Raw genomic sequence first — 21,988 nt, 5'->3', positions numbered from 1 at the left:
TATGAAATTTTCACGATTTTTAGGTTAAGGCACCATTAATCGATCACATTGAAGATGGTTATGGATATGGGTATGGTTACGACTATGGCGTTAGGGTTAAGGAAGTTTAATTAGCCCTTAAAGCAACTTTCAGTGGCGGGTGAGATAAACCTAGCGGGAACATCTCATGTTATCTATCTTGTAGGTACTCTTTTTAGGAAATCGAAAAACCCCGAAGTTACACGATTATCAAACCTAAATCGAAATACTCGATGGTACACAAACTTACATATCTTAAGGTCCCTTGTCCTAAGTTGGAACTATTCTCTTATTAAAAATTCTGTTTGGTGTTTCTTTGGTAATTTTATTTAGCAAAATTTATTATGCTCGCCATTAAAAATAGTAGTAAAAATATGATATTTATACATTTACACTATTAGTAATGATTAAGTTTAAGCATATTTATTTTAAGTTATAGTTCCTTTTTCACAATAGGAATATGTAGCTCAAAAAGGCAGCACCGGCGGGAGATATGTCTTAATGTACACTGCAATAAAGGAAAAAAGTTTCGTACATTCAAAAACAGATTTGAAAAATCGATGCAAAAATAATATATAAACTGATGTAACAAAAAGTAATAACATTGAAAAAACCCACAATGCACTTAGATATATTATATATGACCATGACTATGATGACTAATGAGTCCAACTAATCAACAAAAAAAGAATTTAAATCATCATTTTTGAATTTTTTGGGGTGGAAGCTCTTGGCAAAGCATTTTATGTAAATGCAGCGTTAATTTAGCTTAAAATCATACAACTAAGACCACTAATCTTCAATAAATTCATAATTTTTGTCTAGGCATCACATATCGTCGGCCCAATGCTAAAGTCACGAATGTGCATATTTGATGTTTTGAGAAAAACGCGTTTCAAAACTTTGAAGAAATTGTTAAAAATAGAGATTTAATTTTGTATTTTTCAACCATTATTGGACGGCTTACTTTTGTAAATAACGAAGTAATGTTAATTGAAAAATTTTAATTTGTTTTTTTTTTTTCAAAAAAATGTACATTCGTTTTTGGCTTTGCAAAATTTGACATATATATTTCGTTAAAACAAAAAGGGCACATTCGTGACTTTGGCATTATACCGACGATATGTGCCATCCCCAGGAACTAGATTATTAGCTGTCAAATTTTAACGTATCTTTTTTACTTCGCGCTTCCATCAAGAGATGAAACCCTAGAGATGGCTCTGGATCTAAGAAAAAACGGGCATGCCTAAATTTCTTTCACAATTTGATTTGCGATTATTGATTTAAAAAGTTGATATGAGAAATCTACTTAATTAATTACCGATTAGGAGTTAAGCAAGACAATTAAGATTATCTTGAAGTGCTCAACCCCAATTAATACTCAAGATTTAACAAGTAAAACACCCCCGCATGTTGCATCTCGCCAAATTGTTCTACTGTCAACGCACTTCACTAACTCGAGAATTACTACTTGCTCTTCAAACATCAAAAGGTTTGATATACATATGGCGCCCGAGCAGTATCACGAACCAAGGAAGAAACCGTTTTGCAGTAGAAGAGTAGATTTTTCAAACCAGCCACCAACCAAATTCAAAGTTCACTATTGCAATTAAGACTTGAGAATAGTACTCGATTTCCTATTATGGTTTTTTTTTTTTTTTGTTAACAGACACCCAAATTTTTTGAAGAAATTTTGCTGTCTTAGCTAGCAATTTAAAAGTCATAGGCACAAAATAATATGAAATTCAAAAACAACCAAAAAAGCCTACTCGACTTGACTAACAATTCAAAAATTATTTGAAAACTAGTACTTGAATCATGGCTCAATTATAAGGTTGGCGCATCTCATCAGCTGATTTAATTTTTTCATTTCACTGGTATAGGGATTATCAAAACGAGATGGAAAACGCAAAATGTAACCAACACATTGACAATAATTTGCGGCGGTGGTGTTCATTTTTTGATAAAAAATATTTTCACATCCCTTTAAGTTATTTTTTTAGTACATGCATCTAATTTAATGCATTATTTTCCCACAACACACGAGAATTGCAAAGTTTTATGTGTTCTTTCCATTCCATTCGCCTAACGCCAACACGCAGATTTTGACAATCTGAACAAAGGTATGTTGTTGCTGTAGAGATGAGCGCACCATATAGTTGAACCATGTAATCTTAAATCTTGATTAGATAATAAAAGATGTTTAGTTTCCAGAGATCGATCAATAGGATAGTAAATCGCAAATTTAGCCGGCAACATGGGAAAGGTGTTTCGTGATGCGTAATGCCCCTGATATCTTAGATCTATTTTGGTCCTTAAATTGAAGAACAAATTTATATTCCTGATTAAGATAACTGAAAATGAGTCATACTGAAGTACTTTTTTCGAGTCCACTTCATTGGTAGTACTAAATATTGCAAGCTTTTACATAATAACTAAAACTGTAATGTATGTGTGTTTGTGAAAAAACGAAATAAAATAAACTATAGTAAGAACTAAATATTTGAAATGTTAAGTTGCAAATTTTGTTTTGCTTTATTTTCAGTTGCTTTTGTGTATTTTTTTATACATTCACAAAAAACTAACTTTAAACGATTTTCGAACATATTTCTGCCTTTTCTTATTTTCGAATTTTTCATTTACGAATTTTTATTATTATTCTAACTAAAGCACATTTATAGGGGTTTTAAACATTGTTTTGTGTATATGTATGTACGCATGTTTAGTATGTATATATGTATAGATGTGTGTGTTTGGACAATTTACAAACAATATTCTTTTTTACAATTTATTTAATGAAATTATGTATCTTTCTATTTCTTATTGCTTTTTTTGTTTTTTTTTTATATTTAAAATTAAAAGGTGGAAAAGCTAAAAGAATTTTTTTTAAATAAATAAAAAATCGATTAAAAATAAAATTATTATTAATACCAACGAAACATATTTTAAATCGATAAAGCGTCGCGGAGCAATTTTAATAAAAAAAAATATTATTTTTATGTATGTTTATATATATATATATAAATTTTAATTAAATTCATCATCATTCGCTGTGGTCGAATGACTTTGATCGTTGGCACTGCTGCTATTATCGTTACTTTCTTTTGCCGAATCGCTGACGCCGGATTTCGATGACGACGAAGCATTGCCATTGCCCGCAGCTGTGACGGACGTCGGCGCAGGTCGTGCATCGACATCGTCCCCTTCTTGGGCGCGCACAGTCGCTTCTAGCGCACGTATACGATTTTCATGCTTTACTATTATTGCCTTCAATTTACGTATTTCATCGGTGATGTCGCGCAGATCTCTTTCCTACATAGCCAAATTATAAAAAAAAAAAACAGAAAAATTAAATTTTTATATACATATATTTTTTTTTTTTAATACTCACGCTAACACCGCTCACCACACCCGACCCGCTCGAAGAGTTGTTGTTATTCGCAGCAGCAGAATGATTACCACCACCACCAAGCACTGCGCTGGTCGCACTCTTCGACGTACCCGCTGATGCCTTGTTGAGTATATTTGCTTTTTTCGATACCGACAATGACTTGCTGGCCGATTGTGAGACATAGCCACCCTGTACAATAGAGACACGATCCTATTTAGGCGTTTTAGTAATTACTGTTCCGCCCGCTAAGGGAGCGGAAGTTATGAAATATTAACAAATAACACAACAAAACACAGCGAATGCCACGCAACATGCGTATTAGCGATAATAATGCAAGCGCTGTGGAATGTATGGCATGATATGTGGATGAAAATGCAGCATGCGTTTACAATGTGTCAATAAAGCGAAATCGCAAGCACGCCCCAATTTTAACCGCTGACATTTCTTTGAACCAATGGTATGCTCCGTGCTTCACCTCGTTTGGGGAAGGCTAAAATTAATACTGTGATGAATATTCACATCACTAAGTGACACTAGCATCCCTAATCCGATACTAAGCAGCCACTCGTAAACAAATCAATCATCATTTACATATGTACATACAAGGCAACAGAGAGATACTCACCATCAGCCGAAGTAGTACTCACATATACAGACGCATATGGCTACAAACTGCAAATATACATGTAGATGGCTGGTAACCAGGCATGAAGCTCACGAAATTACTAGACCTTAGTAAAAATAAGCGAATGAAGCAACGGAGAGTATAAAAGCAGCACAAGCTGAGTAATCAGTAATCAGTTTTGATTTAAGCACGCAATTGGTTGTGAAGTATAAGTGTTATTGTGAAGTACTTTCAAAGTAGTCTAATAAAGACCATTTTGCATTATTGAATAATGGAGTTATTTATTCAACAGTTAAGCGATTCGAACGTTAGCAGAAGGTTTCAAATAAGCGGAATTTCACTAAATTCGTTACAATACAAATTTGATATATTAAGGCCGGAATTGTAAATAGGCTCTAAGCCGATTCTGACAGTACGACTCCCTAATCCCCAATTTAAGGCACTTTAAGGCGCGCATGATATTAGTTGTGTCCGCGTAAAAAAGCTAGCAGTAAAACAGGCTTTTGGCTTTGGTTTTCAAGATGGTTTTACCTGAAAGTGGTAAAAACACGTTTTTCCGCTGCATTCTTTACGGGTTTTTCGTTCCCAAAATTAATTACGAGAAACAACTTATAAAATTTTCCTTGAAAATGTAGTTAAATTTTTGGGAAGGTTCTCTTCGCGGTTTGAGCTATGGTTCTTTAAATGTGTTGGTTTTGCGATATTTTTTCCATACAAAATTCTTTTACAAATTCGAAGTCCCTCCGGCGGGTTAAGGGGTCAGAATATACCCGCGGTAGGTATGCTTGTCATAAGAGGCAACTAAAATACCAGATTCAAGGGGCTGTGTAACGCAACCCTTTCAGGTTGTCAGCGCAGTATATAGCTTCTCCAAACCCAATTGTCAACCTCACCTAACCGTGACGAATCCTGTTTCACTAACAGACGAGGCCCTGGCGACCCCAAGCTCCTCATGGAACTTGGGGGGTGGGGAGGAAGAGATGGCCTGAAGGTTTAATGTGGCCATATAAATCGTTCCCGAGATGGTCGGGCTAGCACCTTAATGGAGCTGTGTTGTGAGCGTGTCGGATCTGTATCCGGCAAAGATAAAGCTCCCCAAAGCTTTCGGGTAGTAACCTTATCGCTACAACAACAACAAATTCGAGGTCTACTTCTAAACACATTTGTCGCGGATTTAGCAAATCATGGATGATTGAAATGAAGTTGTATTAAGCTAACAAAACAAAGTATATAAGATAAAAGGGAATATATCGATTACTCCAACTGATACACAGTAAGGCTCTTTTTTATAATTGATTGTGCCGTTAATCGACTAGTCGATTAGTCGCGTACTAACATTTGCATTGATTGATAATCGACTAGCCTGTATTAAATTTCAACAAAGTATGCAATTGACTGTCATTATTGGAATACTGACGATTTCTTTTCAAGTTAAGAGAATGCCAAAGAAGCAAAGTGCAGAATATGTGAGCTGCATATGGCTTACAATAACTTTACGACGTCTTTACGAACCGCAGAACTCACTAGAAAATTATGAAAAAAATCCATTCGAATTGTGGAATCTGTAACTAGTTTAATGCAAACAACTGTACCCGTTTCTGTAACCTTTCGTTATAATAACGAACGATTTGCTATCGCAAGGCTCGTATCGCTTTCGATATGAAAAGTTTTTCTGTAACACACTCAATTCACCTTGCGATATAATAGTAGTGAGTTTTTATCATACCGATGGAACAATCGAAATGGAACATAGGATCTGTCATCAAAAGTGAAAAAGGTATAATAAAAAAATTAAGTCATACAAATTGTTATTTTGTGATCGTGCTACCTTAAGTTTTTATTCTAATATTGCAATACTCAGTCTATTTTCAGCAATATTGGAACCGTTAAAAGTCCCCATTGCCACTTTTTTATTAGACTTCATAATTTCCCCCAGAAGGTGACTTCTGATTTTTTGAAAAGTTTCCACTTCTGTTTTTTTTTTTCTATAAAATAAAAAATTAATTAGAAAACAAAAAATCCAATTCAGTTACAAACAAACGAACTTCACTCATTTTCTTTTTAACGTATGTATACTATCACGACCTTCGGAGCTAGTGATATGAATATCGCAAAAAATGTCGAAAATACATACTCACCACTCATACAGAAACACTACCTTGCGACAACCATGAATCGGGGTTGCATTTTGCGATATAATTCGTATCGCAAGGATACAGAAACGGGCTACTGGTCAATTAGTTACAATCGATTATTTTACTGAGCCTCTAATCGATTACTCGATTATCAAGAACTCTACACACAACTCACAACCCATAATGGCCGTGTCACAATTATTTTTTTAAATTCTCATGAGCCTTGATGAAGGAGCAAACATCGTCACAATCGAGCAAGATTTGCGTTTGTAAATATAAACAGAACTTCAGACTTAGCAGTTGAAATTTATTTCGGCTTGCTCATTCACATAAAAGATTTATCGAAACATTGTTATGAACATTCTCACTATAGAAGCGAAATGCTTGCTAAAAAATTCTGGCTGCTTTTCATTTGTTAAAATGCAGTTCGAAACGTTCGAAAAGTACCAACGATTGGGAAAAATAATTAGACTTGCAAAGTCTGAAAGCACTCATAGCCAAAACACATGCAAATTAGTCAAAGTTGGGCTAGAGTAACGCGCGACTTCAATTTGTCGCTGTCGTTTTTCTCTCTCAATCTCACTGCCTTGCAAATTTTTAGACATTTCGACCGCCATTTTGTGATCATTTGCAATAATTTTGAAAAATTTTCAGCATCGCCTACAAAGCTATTATTCAGGTGCTTTGGGTAATTGACTTTTAGCACTAGCATTTTCTAGATATGCGAGTAAGTTCTTCAAAGTGTATGTATGTGAGTCAGTATGTCGTTGTATTATTGGAAAACTTTGTCTTCAATGAAAACCGCATATAAACTGGCACAGAACAATTAAAACTAAATTAAAAACAGAACATTTAAAATAAAACTTCAACAATTGAACAAATATTAATAATAAACTTAAAGACAGCTATCACTTTTAGTGACTAATAGTATCAAAGCTGCAATGCACGTTGTCCCTGAAATTGAAGCTCTCACACGGTTTATAACACAGGCCGACAGCATCTCAGAACCAGAAACCGGACTATATATTTTCGAAGGATTTTGATGCGATGAATCGAAATCTGGCCTCAAAATTGCTCTATCACCTTTGGTTTTCGAGATAAAAGTGCAAAAACACTGTTTTTACCCATATTTGAGGTTATGTAGCCTTGCAGATGTTTTCTTTCACCAAAATTAAAGGACGGCATCTTTAAGTACAAGTCTTCTTCTTTCAAATGGCTTTGAGTTTGCTCAAATGTAATATTTTTTCGCTGAGATATCGGATTTTGAAATTTTCACGTTTCTAAATTTTCCTACACCTGAAAATCGATTGAGATAACATAGACATCATATAGTCGGTTACTAATTTTCTTGAATTGAGTCTTATTTTTCTTAAAATTTTGTCTCACACCATAAGTGTGCTAACTCACCACACCCCTACACTATCTAACCCTCGGGTACCCTAGAAACCACCCCTACCACACCCCAAACAAGCAAACCCACCTAACCTTGGGAACAGCGAGTTTAGTCGAATATTTTAAGAAAAATAAGACTCAATTCAAGAAAATCTTAATCGATTTTAAGGTGCAGGAAAATTTAGAAACATGAAAATTTCAAAATGCGATATCTCAGCGAAAAAATGATATTTGAGCAACTCAACGCCATTTGAAAGAAGAAGACTTGTACTTAAAGATGCCAGCCTATTATTTTGGTGAAAGAAAACATCTGCAAGGCTGCATAACCTCAAATATGGGCAAAAACGGTGTTTTTCGCACTTTTAGGTTAGGATATCTCGAAAACCAGAGCTGATAGCGCAATTCTGAGGCCAGATTTGGATTCAACGTATCATAAACCCTTCTGGGTCTGAATGTTGGTTAAATTTTGTCGGCCTGTGTAATGAACCGTTTTTTCATAACGTTAATGAACATCAAAAAACCAAACTCAATGCAAACATTCAAAGAAGTGAAAACAAAACACAACAACTTAAATTGGAATACAAATCAAACGAATCAATATATCGACGGATAGTTCTTTACTTTAGCTCATAACTGCTAAAAATATCGGCACAGGTATCAAACGCGCGCTTTGGACCCAGGACCACGAATCCGAAAGCGGAAATTAAATTTTTATTTCTGTCGAAAAGGTATTTCCAAAAAACCGAAAAACAGCTCCGGACCACTCCGAATCGGGAGGTGGGATGCATAGTATTTTTGCGCAGAGCACCTTTCCGAAGTGGCGGCCTTCGACAGCGATTATAGAAAACTCTGGGTGAGTCCAACAAAGGTTTGGAGACTATAAACTATATCCGCGCAAAATACTTTTTTCACAAATTTTTTGGTGGGTACTACAATTTCTTTTGCAAATATCTCTGGACCGAAATAATTTTCAATTTCCACTTTGGGATTCGTTGTCACGGGCTCAAAGCGTGTCTTTTCACACCTCTCCCGATATTTTTGGATGAGTTTTAGCAGTTCTGATGGGACAATCGAAATGGGACAATGTTTCACTCAGCAATCGATGTGTAATTTGGGAAACAATTATAAAAACAAACCGACTGCCTTCCAGTGTATTAGATGTGCGAACGATTTGAGGACATACAACGATTCGGACCACAATCTCTTCCAGCCTATGGGGCCGCCTCTACGCGGACCTCTTTGGGCGGTTCGAAAGTAAATCAGGTTGCAAACAAGTTAACCCACTATTGTGCGATTCCTTTTATTTCTTGAGAAGATAATTCTACCTGCAGAACTTAGGCATGGTGGAAATATATTTCATAATAGCGTGCAATTGCCGGCCTACACAAACGAGATTTACTTTACCGGTCTTAATACCTGCGGACATTAGACGAAGAGACACAAACTTGTGTCTTAGCAGTGCCGTCTCTGGCGGAAGGTAAACAATGTCAGGCTAGGAATCACCCTAAGAAATATTATTTTTATCAAGCAGCTTTTGTCTTGCTCTCTATTTCTGAACTTGTGGGCAGGGACGGAAAATAAAAATTTTTTTTTTTCGGAGTCGAAAAAGTCCTGGTCAAAAAATTATCCTAGGTGAAAATGTTTGAGTTCCCAGGTATCCCTATAGCAATATCATGTCGAATCATGCATCCTTTTTATTTTTCGAACTTTTTCCATAAAAGTCCACATATAAAAGTAAAATCTGTATTTTTATTTTTTAAGTCCGATAGAACTAGTTAAACTCGGACTTTTAAAAATAAAGTTAAATCAAGACTTATTTTTTAAGGCCGAAATAAAAGTCCCGCTTGATAACAAAGAAACGGCTTACCCGAATTAAAAAAATTTGGTAGCAATCGATTCTCCTGGATTCCTAAAATTTAAAACCTTATGGACTTTTGAAAATTTCTGTTAATAATACTATAAATTTATCATAAACAAACTAGATCGAAAATCTCGTAGTAAAAATGGTGAACTTGCAGTGGATTTTGCAATAAATTTCGTTCCAATACAACTATTAGAGTGAAAATTGGTAAACCGCATTCCGCTATGATAGGAAAGCTTTCCAAAAAAAGAAATGGTCGTAATCGGTCAGTAGCCACGCCTCTTTCTGTATATGGAAATATTCGCACAGAACATGCAATAGTTGAGTATCTAAGGAATCCATGTTATTTAAATTTGGCACGTAAATTACTGACATTGCATGTAGTTGATCCACATAATTTTTTTGGACAATGGGCGTGGCACAAACTACTTTCCAAATAAGATTTTTTGGACTTTCAAGTGCGATACTTCGAGCAATATTTTTGCAAATTGGTAAGCGAACTTCATATTTGTATTTGTACATGCCGACGGAAAAAGTTTTAAAATCGAATTAAGCCGCAGTTACCCGCGAACGCACGTACAAAGAACGTGTCAGCTGACACGGCCTATCTTATGAATGTGTAATGTAAACGAAACCTCACCGACGTTCAACGCACGTACGTACGTAGCCCGGAACGTAGAAATCAAAACAATTTTGATTTTTTCCGTAAGAACGTGTCAGCTGATCGCTCTCTCACTAGGCAGGGTTGCCTAGTAAACTTTTGTGCGCTAATTTTTGACCGTTTGCAGTTTTATGCAAAAACACCTAATTAAAGTTAGAAAAATTGTGGAAATAATTCGAAATAATTATGTAAAAGTGCAGATTAAAAATATGTTATCTATTTATACTTATCTAATATTATTTCTAGCCTTTTACAACATCAAAAATTAAAATAGAAAAGTTGATGGTTCCATATGCATGCATTCAAACAGGTCAATGGCAACATTTTTTTCTCTGCCACTACGGGCATAACTTTCGCTGAAATGTGTGTACGTACGGCATACTTATACGTACGTTACACACGTCGGTGGGTAACTACAGCTTTAAAGTCCCACCCACTTGTATATAAAAATATCAAAACTGGCAACTAATTCATTGCTAAGTACGTGAATATGTCGGAGCTATTTCGGGACTATTGCGGGATCATTTGGGGATCCTTGCGGTATCATTCCTGGATGACTTTTGGGATCCCATCAGGGTCATTTCGGGACTTTTTCGGGATCATTTGGGGATCCATGGCCATAAAACCTCATAATTTAAAAAATCATGTGTGCTGAACTACCGGTTTCGACGAGTCCTTAAATGATTCCGGAAGGGTCCCAAAATGATATCAAAATAGTCTCGAAATGATCCCGACGGGATCCCGGACAAATCCCGAAAACTATCCAGAAATTATGCCGGAAGGGCCCCAAAATAGCCCCGAAATTACCCTAACGGGATCCCGAAAAACATCAAGAAATTATACCGGAACAGTCCCCAAATGATACCGAAATAAACCCGACGCGATCCCGAAAACCATCCAGAAATGATCCCGGAATACTCCCGAAATAATCCTCACGGAATCCCGGACGGATCCCGAAAACTATCTAGAAATGATGCCGGAAGGATCCCGAAAAAGTCCCGAAATGACCCTGACGGGATCCCGAAAGTCATCCAGGAATGATACCGGAAGGATCCCCAAATGATCCCGCAATAGTCCCGAAATGACTTCGACATATTCACGTACTTAGCAATGAATTCAAGTAGCCAGTTTTGATATTTTTATATACAAGTGGGTGTGACTTTAATTCGATTTTAAAACTTTTTCCGTCGGCATGTACAAATACAAATATGAAGTTCGCTTACCAATTTGCAAAAATATTGCTCAAAGTATGTACGAGTTATCGCACTTGAAAGTCCAAAAGATCTTATTTGGAAAGTAGTTGGTGCCACGCCCATTGTCCAAAAAAATTATGTGGATCAAACAAATTTAAATAACGTGGCTTCTTTAGATACCCAAATATCGCATGTTCTGTGCGGAAATTTCTATATACAGAAAGGGGCGTGGCTACAGACCGTTTACGACCATTTCTTTTTTTGGAAAGCTTTCCTATCATAGCGGAATGCGGTTTACCAATTTTCACTCTAATAGTTGTATTGGAACGAAATTTATTGCAAAAATCCACTGCAAGTTCACCATTTATACTACGAGATTTTCGATCTAGTTTGTTTATGACAAATTTCTAGTATTATTAACAGAAATTTTCAAAAGTCCATAAGGTTTTAAATTTTAGGAATCCAGGAAAATCGATTGGTTCCAAATTTTTTTAATTCCGGTAAGCCGTTTCTTTGTTATCAAGCGGGACTTTTATTTTGGCCTTACAAAATAAGTCTTGATTTAACTTTTATTCCGGGACTTTTAATTTTAAAAGTCCGAGTTTAAGTAGTACTATCGGACTCAAAAAATAAAAAGCACAAGACTATGTGGATGAGCGGTTTATGGCCTTGCATCTGTGCCGTTTTACCTCATGAGAGGGCTGCGGAATGTCAGTGATAGGGAACCCCCCTCATAACCCAGGCCCTTATGCGCCCGTGTGTATTTGGTGACTTGCAGCCATCGCCCCGGGGGGCATTGGCCTTACCACAGCAAGGGATGTTACAGTGGTGAACAGTTTCTCTACCACGTATTGGGGGTAGGGTTTTCTTCCACAGGTAGTTCTAGGACCAATATGAGGTGGAGTCTGGAACCAAATGTAGCGGATAGTCAATGGCTCTGTGACGGAGCTGCGAGCGAGTCCGAACAGAGAAGAATAGTGAAGAATTATCCATCATGACCCGCGAGACCGAAAAGTAGGTCGAATGCAGTTGGCTGACAAGAGCTTTGTCACGAGAAATGCTCGATACTGCAAAAGTAGCTTTTCGGCTGAAGGCGATAAGCCCGATTTCAAGAGAACCGTGAGGCAGGCTAGCCGTATCTACAAGACATATAGGCCCAAATTTGCATACCTCGAAAGCTGAAAATCTGAAAGATGGCGGCAAAAGTATTGATACGCCAACAACGGAGAGAACGGTGCTTGGGAAAATGTCCTGGGGCACAGACATTTTTCATCTGCACCTAAGGAGAAGTTCCCTTGGGTAGGGATCGTTTGACGTAGCGGTGATAAAAAGAATGATTAAGAAATAATAATAAAACGAATTTCTTCATTCACTGAAAACATGGCACAACGCCGAAACTGGTTTTTCTACAAACCAAATTTTAGAAGGGATGGCGGAAAATCGTTCCACTATACGAATTTTCTGATGATTTGGCATTCGAGTTTCTCAAAAGTTTGCTGTAAAACAAAACAAAAAAGGCAGAATGAAAGGCTGGGGATTGATTCAGGAAGTACGAGTTTTTAAATTTACACTTCTCTCATATAATTTAAAATTGCTCTTGTATAACATCTCTGGGAATGTATAATGTGGACGTTGCCTTTCAGTTGCTAATTGGAACGCATTAAATTCAAACAGAACTTCTGAAGCGACAGCTATAAAAAAAGGTAGTTTGATTTTATATTTGACTATATATATATATATATTAGGGTGGGTAAAATTTATTGTTGAAAAGGTACATCCAGTTTCTGAATCTATGGGTCATACTGAGTAATATTGTCCATGGGACCATAGGTCTGACATGAATTTCGAGCCTCCCTAATTTCGTTAGAAAACATTTTTTTTTTAGAAATTTTTATTATAATTTTTGTTAGAAAATATTTTGGACTTTTTAAAAATTGAATTTGAAATATGGAAATGTTAAATATACGTCGCTACAGGGCGCTTTCCTACTATTTTTCGCATTTTATCGCGAAAAAAAATCGACGAATTTGTTGAAAAATCGACGAATATTTTACTTTTCCATATTGGAAATTTAATTTTTAAATAGCCCAAAATATTTTCTAACAAAATTAGGGAGGCTCGAAATTTATTTCAGACCTATGGTTCCATGGACAATATTACTCAGTGTGACCCATAGATTCAGAAACTGGATGTGAACCTGAAGTTTTTTTCCCAATACAATTTGACCCACATTAATGTATATATATATGTAGATCTGTTTCGCGTACCGCTTTTGTATTCCAATTTTTTCAGATAGTAGAAATGACAGACTCTACCCTCAATACACTTACTTTAAGCGAAAATGTCAATGGTTCCGCATCATTGCCACCAATCCAGTCTTCAGCCGTTTGTGCTGCATCCTCGGCCAATGTATCCGGATATAAATCCTCTTGGAATAAATCCGATTTACGTGGCACTGTCATCGAGATCACTTGACACAAGCCATTATTATTTAGCCGATAAAATTTGGCAATTTCGCAGGTAGTGACATCGCAGCCACGCTTTGGCATTAAACCAATACCACGTTGTGGGTCTGGCGTTTGAAATGTGTTGATGTAGTGCACAAATGGTGGCTCAGGTGTTATCTAAAAAAAAAACAACCAAAAGTCAGCCCATGAAATAATTCAATATCACAACTAAACAAATATTTTCCCTTCTTACCTCAAAGTACCGAATAACAGAATCACCTTTACCACACAAATAAATCAAATTCGTATCTGCATCGTAGAGTGGGAACATCACACCATTCGATGTGTCCAATTCTACCATAACGATTGGTTCATTAAGAGCATCAGGTGCACGCAGCGAGTACTGTCGTTCGGATGAACGATTAAAACCGGTGGTAAAAATAAGTCCATGACGCAGGAAGATGGCGCGTGTAGCCTTAGATCCTTCATGACAGATGGCTTCGCTTTCAATTTCACCGGTACGTGGATCATAGATACGAATCTTTTTATCTTTGCAGGTGGTTACCAATTTCGAACCGTCCCAGTTGAAGCAAGCGCTATATACAACGTCGGGATGAGAGTCAATGTGCACAAGGATTTCACCAGTGCCCACATTCCAAATGACAACCTAGTAAAGAATCAAAATTTATTAATAAATTTCGGTATGGCTTAATTGGTTTAGTACAGAAATTGCAAACATTTAAAACAAACATCAATTAAAGGCAAAATCACCAACATCCAGAAAGCACAATGGACGGGGCAAGGCATGGCAATAGGGCCTAGCGACGTATGCCGCAGTGACCATGAAGGAGAAGCGCAATTTCATGCTTAACGACTTTAACGCCCGGGTAGGTATGAATAGGTTCTCTGCTACTACACTCTGAAAATTTAGCCTCCAGGATACACCATCTCTTAACGTGTTGGGGTTGATTATATCAAAAAAATTTGCTGTCTTCTCTCCTGATGATAGAACTATGTATAAACCAAATTGATCACATCGCCACCACCAGCATTCTGAGGGACGCGACAAATTAAATGGGGTTACACTGAAATGACAGTCCTTGGTCGGGAAAAATTCCGAGTCGCTCCGGTACATAGAACCGTCTGCCTTGGGAAGCGAAGAACGCACACGAAGAGGAACGTACACTCCCCAGGGAAACGCGTGTCACTCTAGCGCATACTGTAACAGGTTAAACTCTTACCTATCCACAATCAACCTCGACATACAAAATGTATGCCCTGCTTGCAATGTGTCCCCACATGACACCAACCCTCTCTTTAATTGTAATGTGGAACCAACGCCTCAAACACCCCTCTCATTATGGTCCACACCTGTTGAAACAGCAAGTTTCCTTAGTTTCCTTGGACTCCCGTTAGAGGATATTGATGACAATTTGTGATCGGTCGCATTGCTACAACAACAACAAGATCAACTAGCATTCTGACGCGTACCACTACCATATGGCAGCCAAGATATGCACATGCCTCTCAGCAGCGAAGGCAGTGTGATCCAAAAAACAGTTGGCCCTCGAGAAAGTACTGCCGAAACAGATAGCACGATAGATCGTGCCCACTGAGAGCAATCTTCGAGTAGACGATGTAACCGTGCAGTAGGAAGCACATTTCTTACTCACTACGTATCATCGCTTCAGATACCATAGGTCTACATGAGATGGCGTAGAGTGCGGAGGGTATTCAGATGCTGGGTGATAGGAATAATACCCGAAAATTCTACCGAAAAATCTGACGGATCAGGGAAAGTTTCAAGGGCATGCTTAAATTCTGAAATTGGGAAACACTTTTCCTCATTGCTAGATAGCAAAGAAGACGGCCAACCCGATACGCAAATCCCCGACTACGACGAAGCGAGAGCAGCAATATCCTGGCTACATAATATATAAAATGGCGTATATAAATTCGAAACTGTGATGGCTTCGGCTGCTCTTAATGTTGTTGAAAAGCGAAACCATTATAGCGTAGAAATCGAAAGTAGAAGCACTCTTGCCAAAACAGCTGCTGCTTTGGACTAAATCGGCAATGAAAAAAACGAAAAGGCACTCCATAAGTTCCTCATCATACCTATCCTGATGTATGGCTCGGAACCATGGACGATGTCGACAGAAGTTGGGATGACTTTTGGAGTATTTGAGGGAAAGGATCTCTGGGTGATTTAATGAAAATTATGGTAAACTCAAATTATAATAGCATTTCATGTTTGTATTTATATAAAACATATCCTACCTGATTATCAGAGCCTGCCGTTAACAGCACATTCAACGCAGATGGATGCCACAGCACGAGACCAACACGACGTTGATGGAACACCAAATCGACAACTGGTTCGGTGAGAGTACGTGATAAACCACCATCGGGAATTTGCCACACCTTGACTACACAATCCTCCGAGCCAGAAGCGATAACATTATCATTATGCGGACACCAGGCAATATCGAGCACGGGGCCTTTATGGCCACCTACCAATGGATGATCGGCAGCTATGCGACCCACCTGAAAGAGAAAGAGACAATGTGGAATAAGCTTACAAACAAATGAAAAACCAATAGAAATACATACCTACAAACATAAATAAATAATAAATAAAATAAAGATGTATTATAAATTTAAGCACCGTAAAAATCTGTTTGGCTGCGTGAAACCGTTTAACTTATAACCTATACAACGGATTTTTATATAACTTTCACCGATGGGCTGTAAGATTTACGAGGAAGGTTTACGGTTGGTTGTTACTTCCATTATTCACCGTTTCTGGAGATATCAAACAAAATTCCAATCCCAATTTGATGTGGTTGGTTACTCCACTTTTGACTATAAGCATCTATATGGGTGAACAAAGATCAGTGCACCACAGAGATAATTACGGAGCGGATTGATGGGCTCACAATGTTCATGTCTGTCGTAACAGTTGACTAAAATCTATCGAACCAAAATTTCGAGGGTAAATATAATCGTTAGAAAGGCAGTCGGGCTAGTACCAGAAGGTGTTAGTACTTGAGCGTATCGGAGTCAATCAAAGGGCTGTCTAAATACGTAACACTCTTTAAGCCTTAGGGGAGTGTGTTTACGGTTCAAACAACAAGAGAATAGGATTGTCACCAAGGACTTTACTCAAGGCATTTTTCTCTATATAGACGGAGAACAGAAAGCCGATAAAAGCAGCACTGCTTCGAGGATGGCCAGAGTGCAACGGTTAGCCGCAATGATTTCATCAAGGGACTGCTCCTGCCACACAACCAAATAGGCTCTGGAAGTTATGCTCAACTATCGCGAGTTTTAATGCTGATTTAATGTTTACCCTCCTGCGACGGCAGTCTTCACGGATGGTTACAAACTTAATAGAAATACGGACAATGCTATCTACTCGAAGGATCTTCCACTCTCCTTAAGTAGGGCTCTCGAGCCTGTTTATTGCCTTTCAGGCCGAATTAAAATTTAATTTAGTCTGGCGGTCAAGTAGCATTCATATCCTTTCAGGGTAGGAACATTTAAGCATACAAGTAGCAATAGACTGCAGACAGTCGCTAAACGCTCTCGGTTCACTACAGCGGTGATGTGAGCCTCATATGGTTGGCTCATCTCTACAGCAACAACATACTTGTTTTTAGATTGTCAAAATCTGCATGTTGGTGTTGGGCGGACAGAATGGAGAGAAAAAATTAAAACTTTGCAAGTCTTGTTTGTTTTGGGAAAGCAATTCCCTAAATAAGATGCATTTACTATAGAATAACTTCAAGCGATGTGAAAATTCTTATTAATAGAAAAATGGAACCCTACGACAGAAAATAATTGTCCAAGTGTTGGAAAAAAATGAACACGGAACACACATATAAGGTGTCCAGACCATCTCAGCCCCGAATAAATGAGAACCCAAGTAGGCTACTAATTCATATTAATCTCTTCTTCTTAGGTCAATTGACTGGGATATTTACTGGTCACTGTCTGATGGGACTATACGGCTATCTCATGGCAAATACGCCGCCAGATTTCTGAGTTGTAGAAACGAGGAGAAGATAGAAAGTGAACAATTACTTTGCAGATACCCTGTTCTGGCCGGGAGACATATGGTATGTCTGAATAGCCACTTCATGGACTTTTTTAGTGACACTTGGCTGTGCTGAAATCAAAGACTTTTTGCGCTACATTAGACGAAGAAGTGCTCAAGTTCATCCAATGGTTTCGCAATGAAACAGCTGGCCCAAGTGTGTCCCCTGCTTTTGACGAGGCATAAATACTGGGTCCGCTAAGACAGGTGCGCAGAAGCACTGGTTATAAAAAAAATTAGAAGCGTTATGCTTTTATATGTACATATTATTAAGTGTCCTTATATACAAGTTTGGTCTGTTGTGTCGACCCCATTTCCTAATTTCAGTTAAAAAAAGTAAGGCGCGATAATTAGGCCGAGCTTCTATTCCAATTTGGGTCGTGCTCCTTCTAATTTTTCTTACAAATTGGCGGAACGGGACCTACTTGTTCTATGCCGACTCCGAACGGCATCTGCAAGGCTCATAAGTTTTCACTGAGAGCTTTTCATGGCAGAAATACACTCGGAGTGCTTGCCAAACACTGGAGAGGGGCGACCCCGCTTAGAAAAATGTTATTCTAATTGAAAAAACTCGTTCCTAAAGTTTTGATGTTGCTTTTCCCGGGGCGTGAACCCGGAATCTTCGGTGTGGTAGGAGCACGCTACCATCACACCACGGCGGACGCCAAATTTTTACCTTTCTGAATTTGGCAAGCCAATTTTAATGTTACATAAAATGAAATACATTTTGGAAAATCATATAAATATAATCAAATAAGAAGATAAAACAAGTAAGGAAGGCTAAGTTCGGTAGTAATCGAACATTACATACACAGCTGCCAAATTACAGCTTGCAAAACTTTTAAGTTACCTTCTTTTAAAAGTGGGCGGTGTCACGCCCATTGTCCAAGATTTTACTAATTTTCTATTCTGCGTCATATGTTCAATTCACCTACCAAGTTTCATCGCTTTAACCGCCTTTGGTAATGAATTATCGCACTTTTCGGTTTTTTGAAATTTTCGATATCGAAAAAGTGGGCGTGGTTATAGTCCGATTTCGTTCATTTTTGATAGCGATCTGAGATGAGTGCCCAGGAACTTACATACCAAATTTCATTGATACCTCAAAATTTACTCAAGTTATCGTGTTTACGGACAGACGGACGGACGGACATGGCTAAATGAATTTCTTTTTTCGCCCAGATCATTTTGATATATAACTGCAATTCCGCTTATTTCAAATCTTCTACTAAGGTTCGAATCATTAAACTGTTGAATAAAATAACTCCAATATTGAATAATGTAAAATGGCCTTTATTGAAGTACTTCACAATAAATAACTCTAGATAGCGTCCTTAATCGAAACTGATTATTGCGCCTCTACCATTGTTGCCTTTTATACTCTCTGATTTCCTCGTTCGCATCTTCTAGGCGCTTCCATTTCCAGAATCTACTAGTTTGCCATCAGCTATCAAATTTCTCAGCTGTAACTACAGATGCACCATTTTATAGCTTCTCTCATTGCATACTTTCGGGAGTATCTCAGATATATGCATGTGGTTGTGCGTTGCTTCTCAGCTGCGTATACGTACATATGTGTAGACATAATAATTGATTCGTTTATGTAGATACAAGTGACTTCTGCTTTATTGTTGTTGTGACTTCATTTACTCAGCATCAGACTAGGGATGTGAGTATCACTTAGTGTCACTCATACTCGTCACACTGTCCTCCACCTAAGTCTGATCGTCCCGATCAGACAAATCTCTCAATCTAAACGCTGCTAGCATCTCCAAATGTACCACTCTTCTACTCCGTGGTTTCCCAATGGTTTGTATGCGGTAGATGGTGTCACTGATCTTTTTCACAACTTTGTACGGTTGTTGTTGTTGTTGTAGCAGTGCTCGCCCCACCTAATAGCCGCGACCGATCACAAATTGTCATCAATATCCTCTAACGGGAGTCCAAGGAAACTTGCCGTTTCAACAGGGGTGGACCATAAGGAAAGGGGTGTTAGAGGCGTTGGTTCCACATTACAATTAAAGAGATGGTTGGTGTCATGTGGGGACACATTGCAAGCGGGGCATACATTTTGTATGTCGGGGTTGATTCTGGATAGGTGAGAGTTTAACCTGTTACAGTATCCAGAACGAAGTTGAGCAAGAGTGACACGCGTTTCCCTGGGGAGTATGCGTTCCTCTTCCGCGAGTTCTGGATATTTTTCTTCAAGTACTGGATTCACCGGGCAATTCCCGACATAAAGGTCCGACGCCTGTCTATGGAGTTCACCAAGGACCTGCTTGTGTTTTTTCGCTTCATACGGCTGGGTTCTCAGGTGCCGTATTTCCTCAATATGCTTAGGGAGATGACTCCTTAGGCCCCTAGGCGGTGCTGGTTCGTCAATCAGATGTCTGTTGGGATGCCCAGGTTTCTGGGTATTCAACAGAAACTGTTTGGTCAGCATCTCATTTCTCTCCCTGATGGAGAGTATTCTCGCCTCATTATGCAGATGGTGTTCTGGGGACATAAGAAGACAGCCCGTGGCGATTCTGAGAGCAGTATTTTGGCAGGCCTGTAGTTTCTTCCAGTGGGTAGTTTTTAGGCTTGGCGACCATATGGGTGACGCGTAGCACGTAATTGGCTGGCTAATTGCTTTGTATGTGGTCATGAGCGTTTCTTTATCTTTTCCCCAGGTACTGCCAGCAAGGGATTTTAGGATTTTATTACGGCTCTGAATTCTCGGAACAATTGCGGTTGCGTGCGCACCAAAATGTAGATCCTGATCAAACGTCACACCCAAGATTTTGGGGTGTAGGACAGTCGGTAGCGTAGTGCCATCGACGTGGATGTTCAATATGGTCGACATTTGGGGCGTCCATGTTGTAAATAAGGTCGCGGAAGATTTAGTCGGTGACAATGCCAGGTTTCGCGAGGCGAAAAAACTGGAGAGATCAGGGAGATAGCCGTTTATTTTATTGCATAGCTCATCGATCTCTGGGCCTGGGCCTGTGGCCATTATTGTGCAGTCATCGGCGTAGGAAACGATTGTGACTCCTTCCGGTGGTGGAGGTAGCTTAGATATGTAGAAATTAAACAAAAGTGGGGATAGGACACCACCCTGTGGCACCCCTTGTTTAATTCTCCTTGGTTTTGATGTTTCGTTTCTGAATTGCACCGATGCCTGCCGACCACCCAGATAATTTGCGGTGCACCTTTTAAGACATGGGGGAAGGGTAGACCCTTCCAGGTCTTGCAGTAACGAGCCATGGTTGACCGTATCAAAGGCTTTTGATAGGTCTAGCGCTACGATTACTGTTCTATGGTGGGGGTATTGATTCAAACCGCAATTTATCTGGGTGCTAATGACATTTAGCGCGGAGGTAGTGCTATAGAGTTTTCTGAAGCCATGCTGATGAGGGGCTAGCTGCAAATGTGCTTGGAAATAAGGGAGCAAAATGGCTTCAAGCGTCTTTGCCACTGGCGATAGGAGAGATATCGGACGATATGACTCACCTACGTTAGATGGTTTCCCAGGCTTTAGTAGCGGGACCACCTTGGCCATTTTCCATTTCTCGGGTATGGCAAAGGTGGAGAGAGACAGGTTGAAGACATGCGCTAAATATTTGAAACCCTCTTTCCCTAGGTTTTTAAGCATCGGCATGGCTATGCCGTCTGGGCCCACTGCTTTGGATGGTTTAGCGCGACCAATGGCGTCCTCAACCTCTCTAGCGGTGATGGTGATTGGTGACGCGCTGAATTTGTGTTTATGTGCGTGTCTATTGGCTCTCCGTCTATCTTTGTCGACCGTAGGATGCCTTATATATTGTCGGCAGAAAGCGCTCGCGCATTTTTCCGCATCCGACAGCACCTTATCGCCAAAGGCGATGGAAACTTTGTCTTTGTGCTTAGTCGGATTCGATAGGGACTTTACGGTGGACCAAAGTTTACCTACACCGGTAGAGAGGTTACAACCTCTTAGGTGCTCTTCCCATTTCGCACGCTTGTGTTCGTCCACAAGCAATCTGATGCGTTGATTTATATCCCTTATTTGGGGGTCGCCTGGATCAAGCTGTCTTATAAGGTCGCGTTCCCTCGCTAAGCTCGCGGGCTCCGCCGGGAAGTGGGGCCGGATTTCGGGAATTCTCCCGGCAGGAATGAAATGTGCCGAGGCGGATTCAATGACCTTA

General features: G+C 38.9%; 1 protein-coding gene across 2 annotated transcripts in view; it reads right to left on the bottom strand.

The window, feature by feature from the left end:
- Window positions 1–2,520: 2,520 nt before the first annotated feature.
- The window catches only part of coro (protein coronin), a 175,899-nt gene continuing 156,431 nt past the window's right edge, over window positions 2,521–21,988 (bottom strand). The window contains exons 3-7 of one of the 2 annotated variants that reach the window (XM_067774138.1): window positions 16,004–16,270; window positions 13,977–14,390; window positions 13,607–13,900; window positions 3,410–3,619; window positions 2,521–3,330 (exon numbers count right to left, since the gene is read on the bottom strand). In XM_067774138.1, coding sequence (XP_067630239.1) covers window positions 3,046–3,330; window positions 3,410–3,619; window positions 13,607–13,900; window positions 13,977–14,390; window positions 16,004–16,270 — 1,470 coding nt within the window. In that variant the 3' untranslated portion in view covers window positions 2,521–3,045. The remainder of the gene's footprint in view (window positions 3,331–3,409; window positions 3,620–13,606; window positions 13,901–13,976; window positions 14,391–16,003; window positions 16,271–21,988) is intronic. The other variant, XM_067774139.1, reaches the window with a different exon arrangement.

The sequence above is a fragment of the Eurosta solidaginis genome, chromosome 3 (assembly GCF_040869045.1).
Source record: "Eurosta solidaginis isolate ZX-2024a chromosome 3, ASM4086904v1, whole genome shotgun sequence".
NCBI lineage: Eukaryota > Metazoa > Arthropoda > Insecta > Diptera > Tephritidae > Eurosta > Eurosta solidaginis.
Note: the sequence above shows the minus strand (reverse complement) of the source record. Positions and strands in the feature narration are given on the sequence as shown.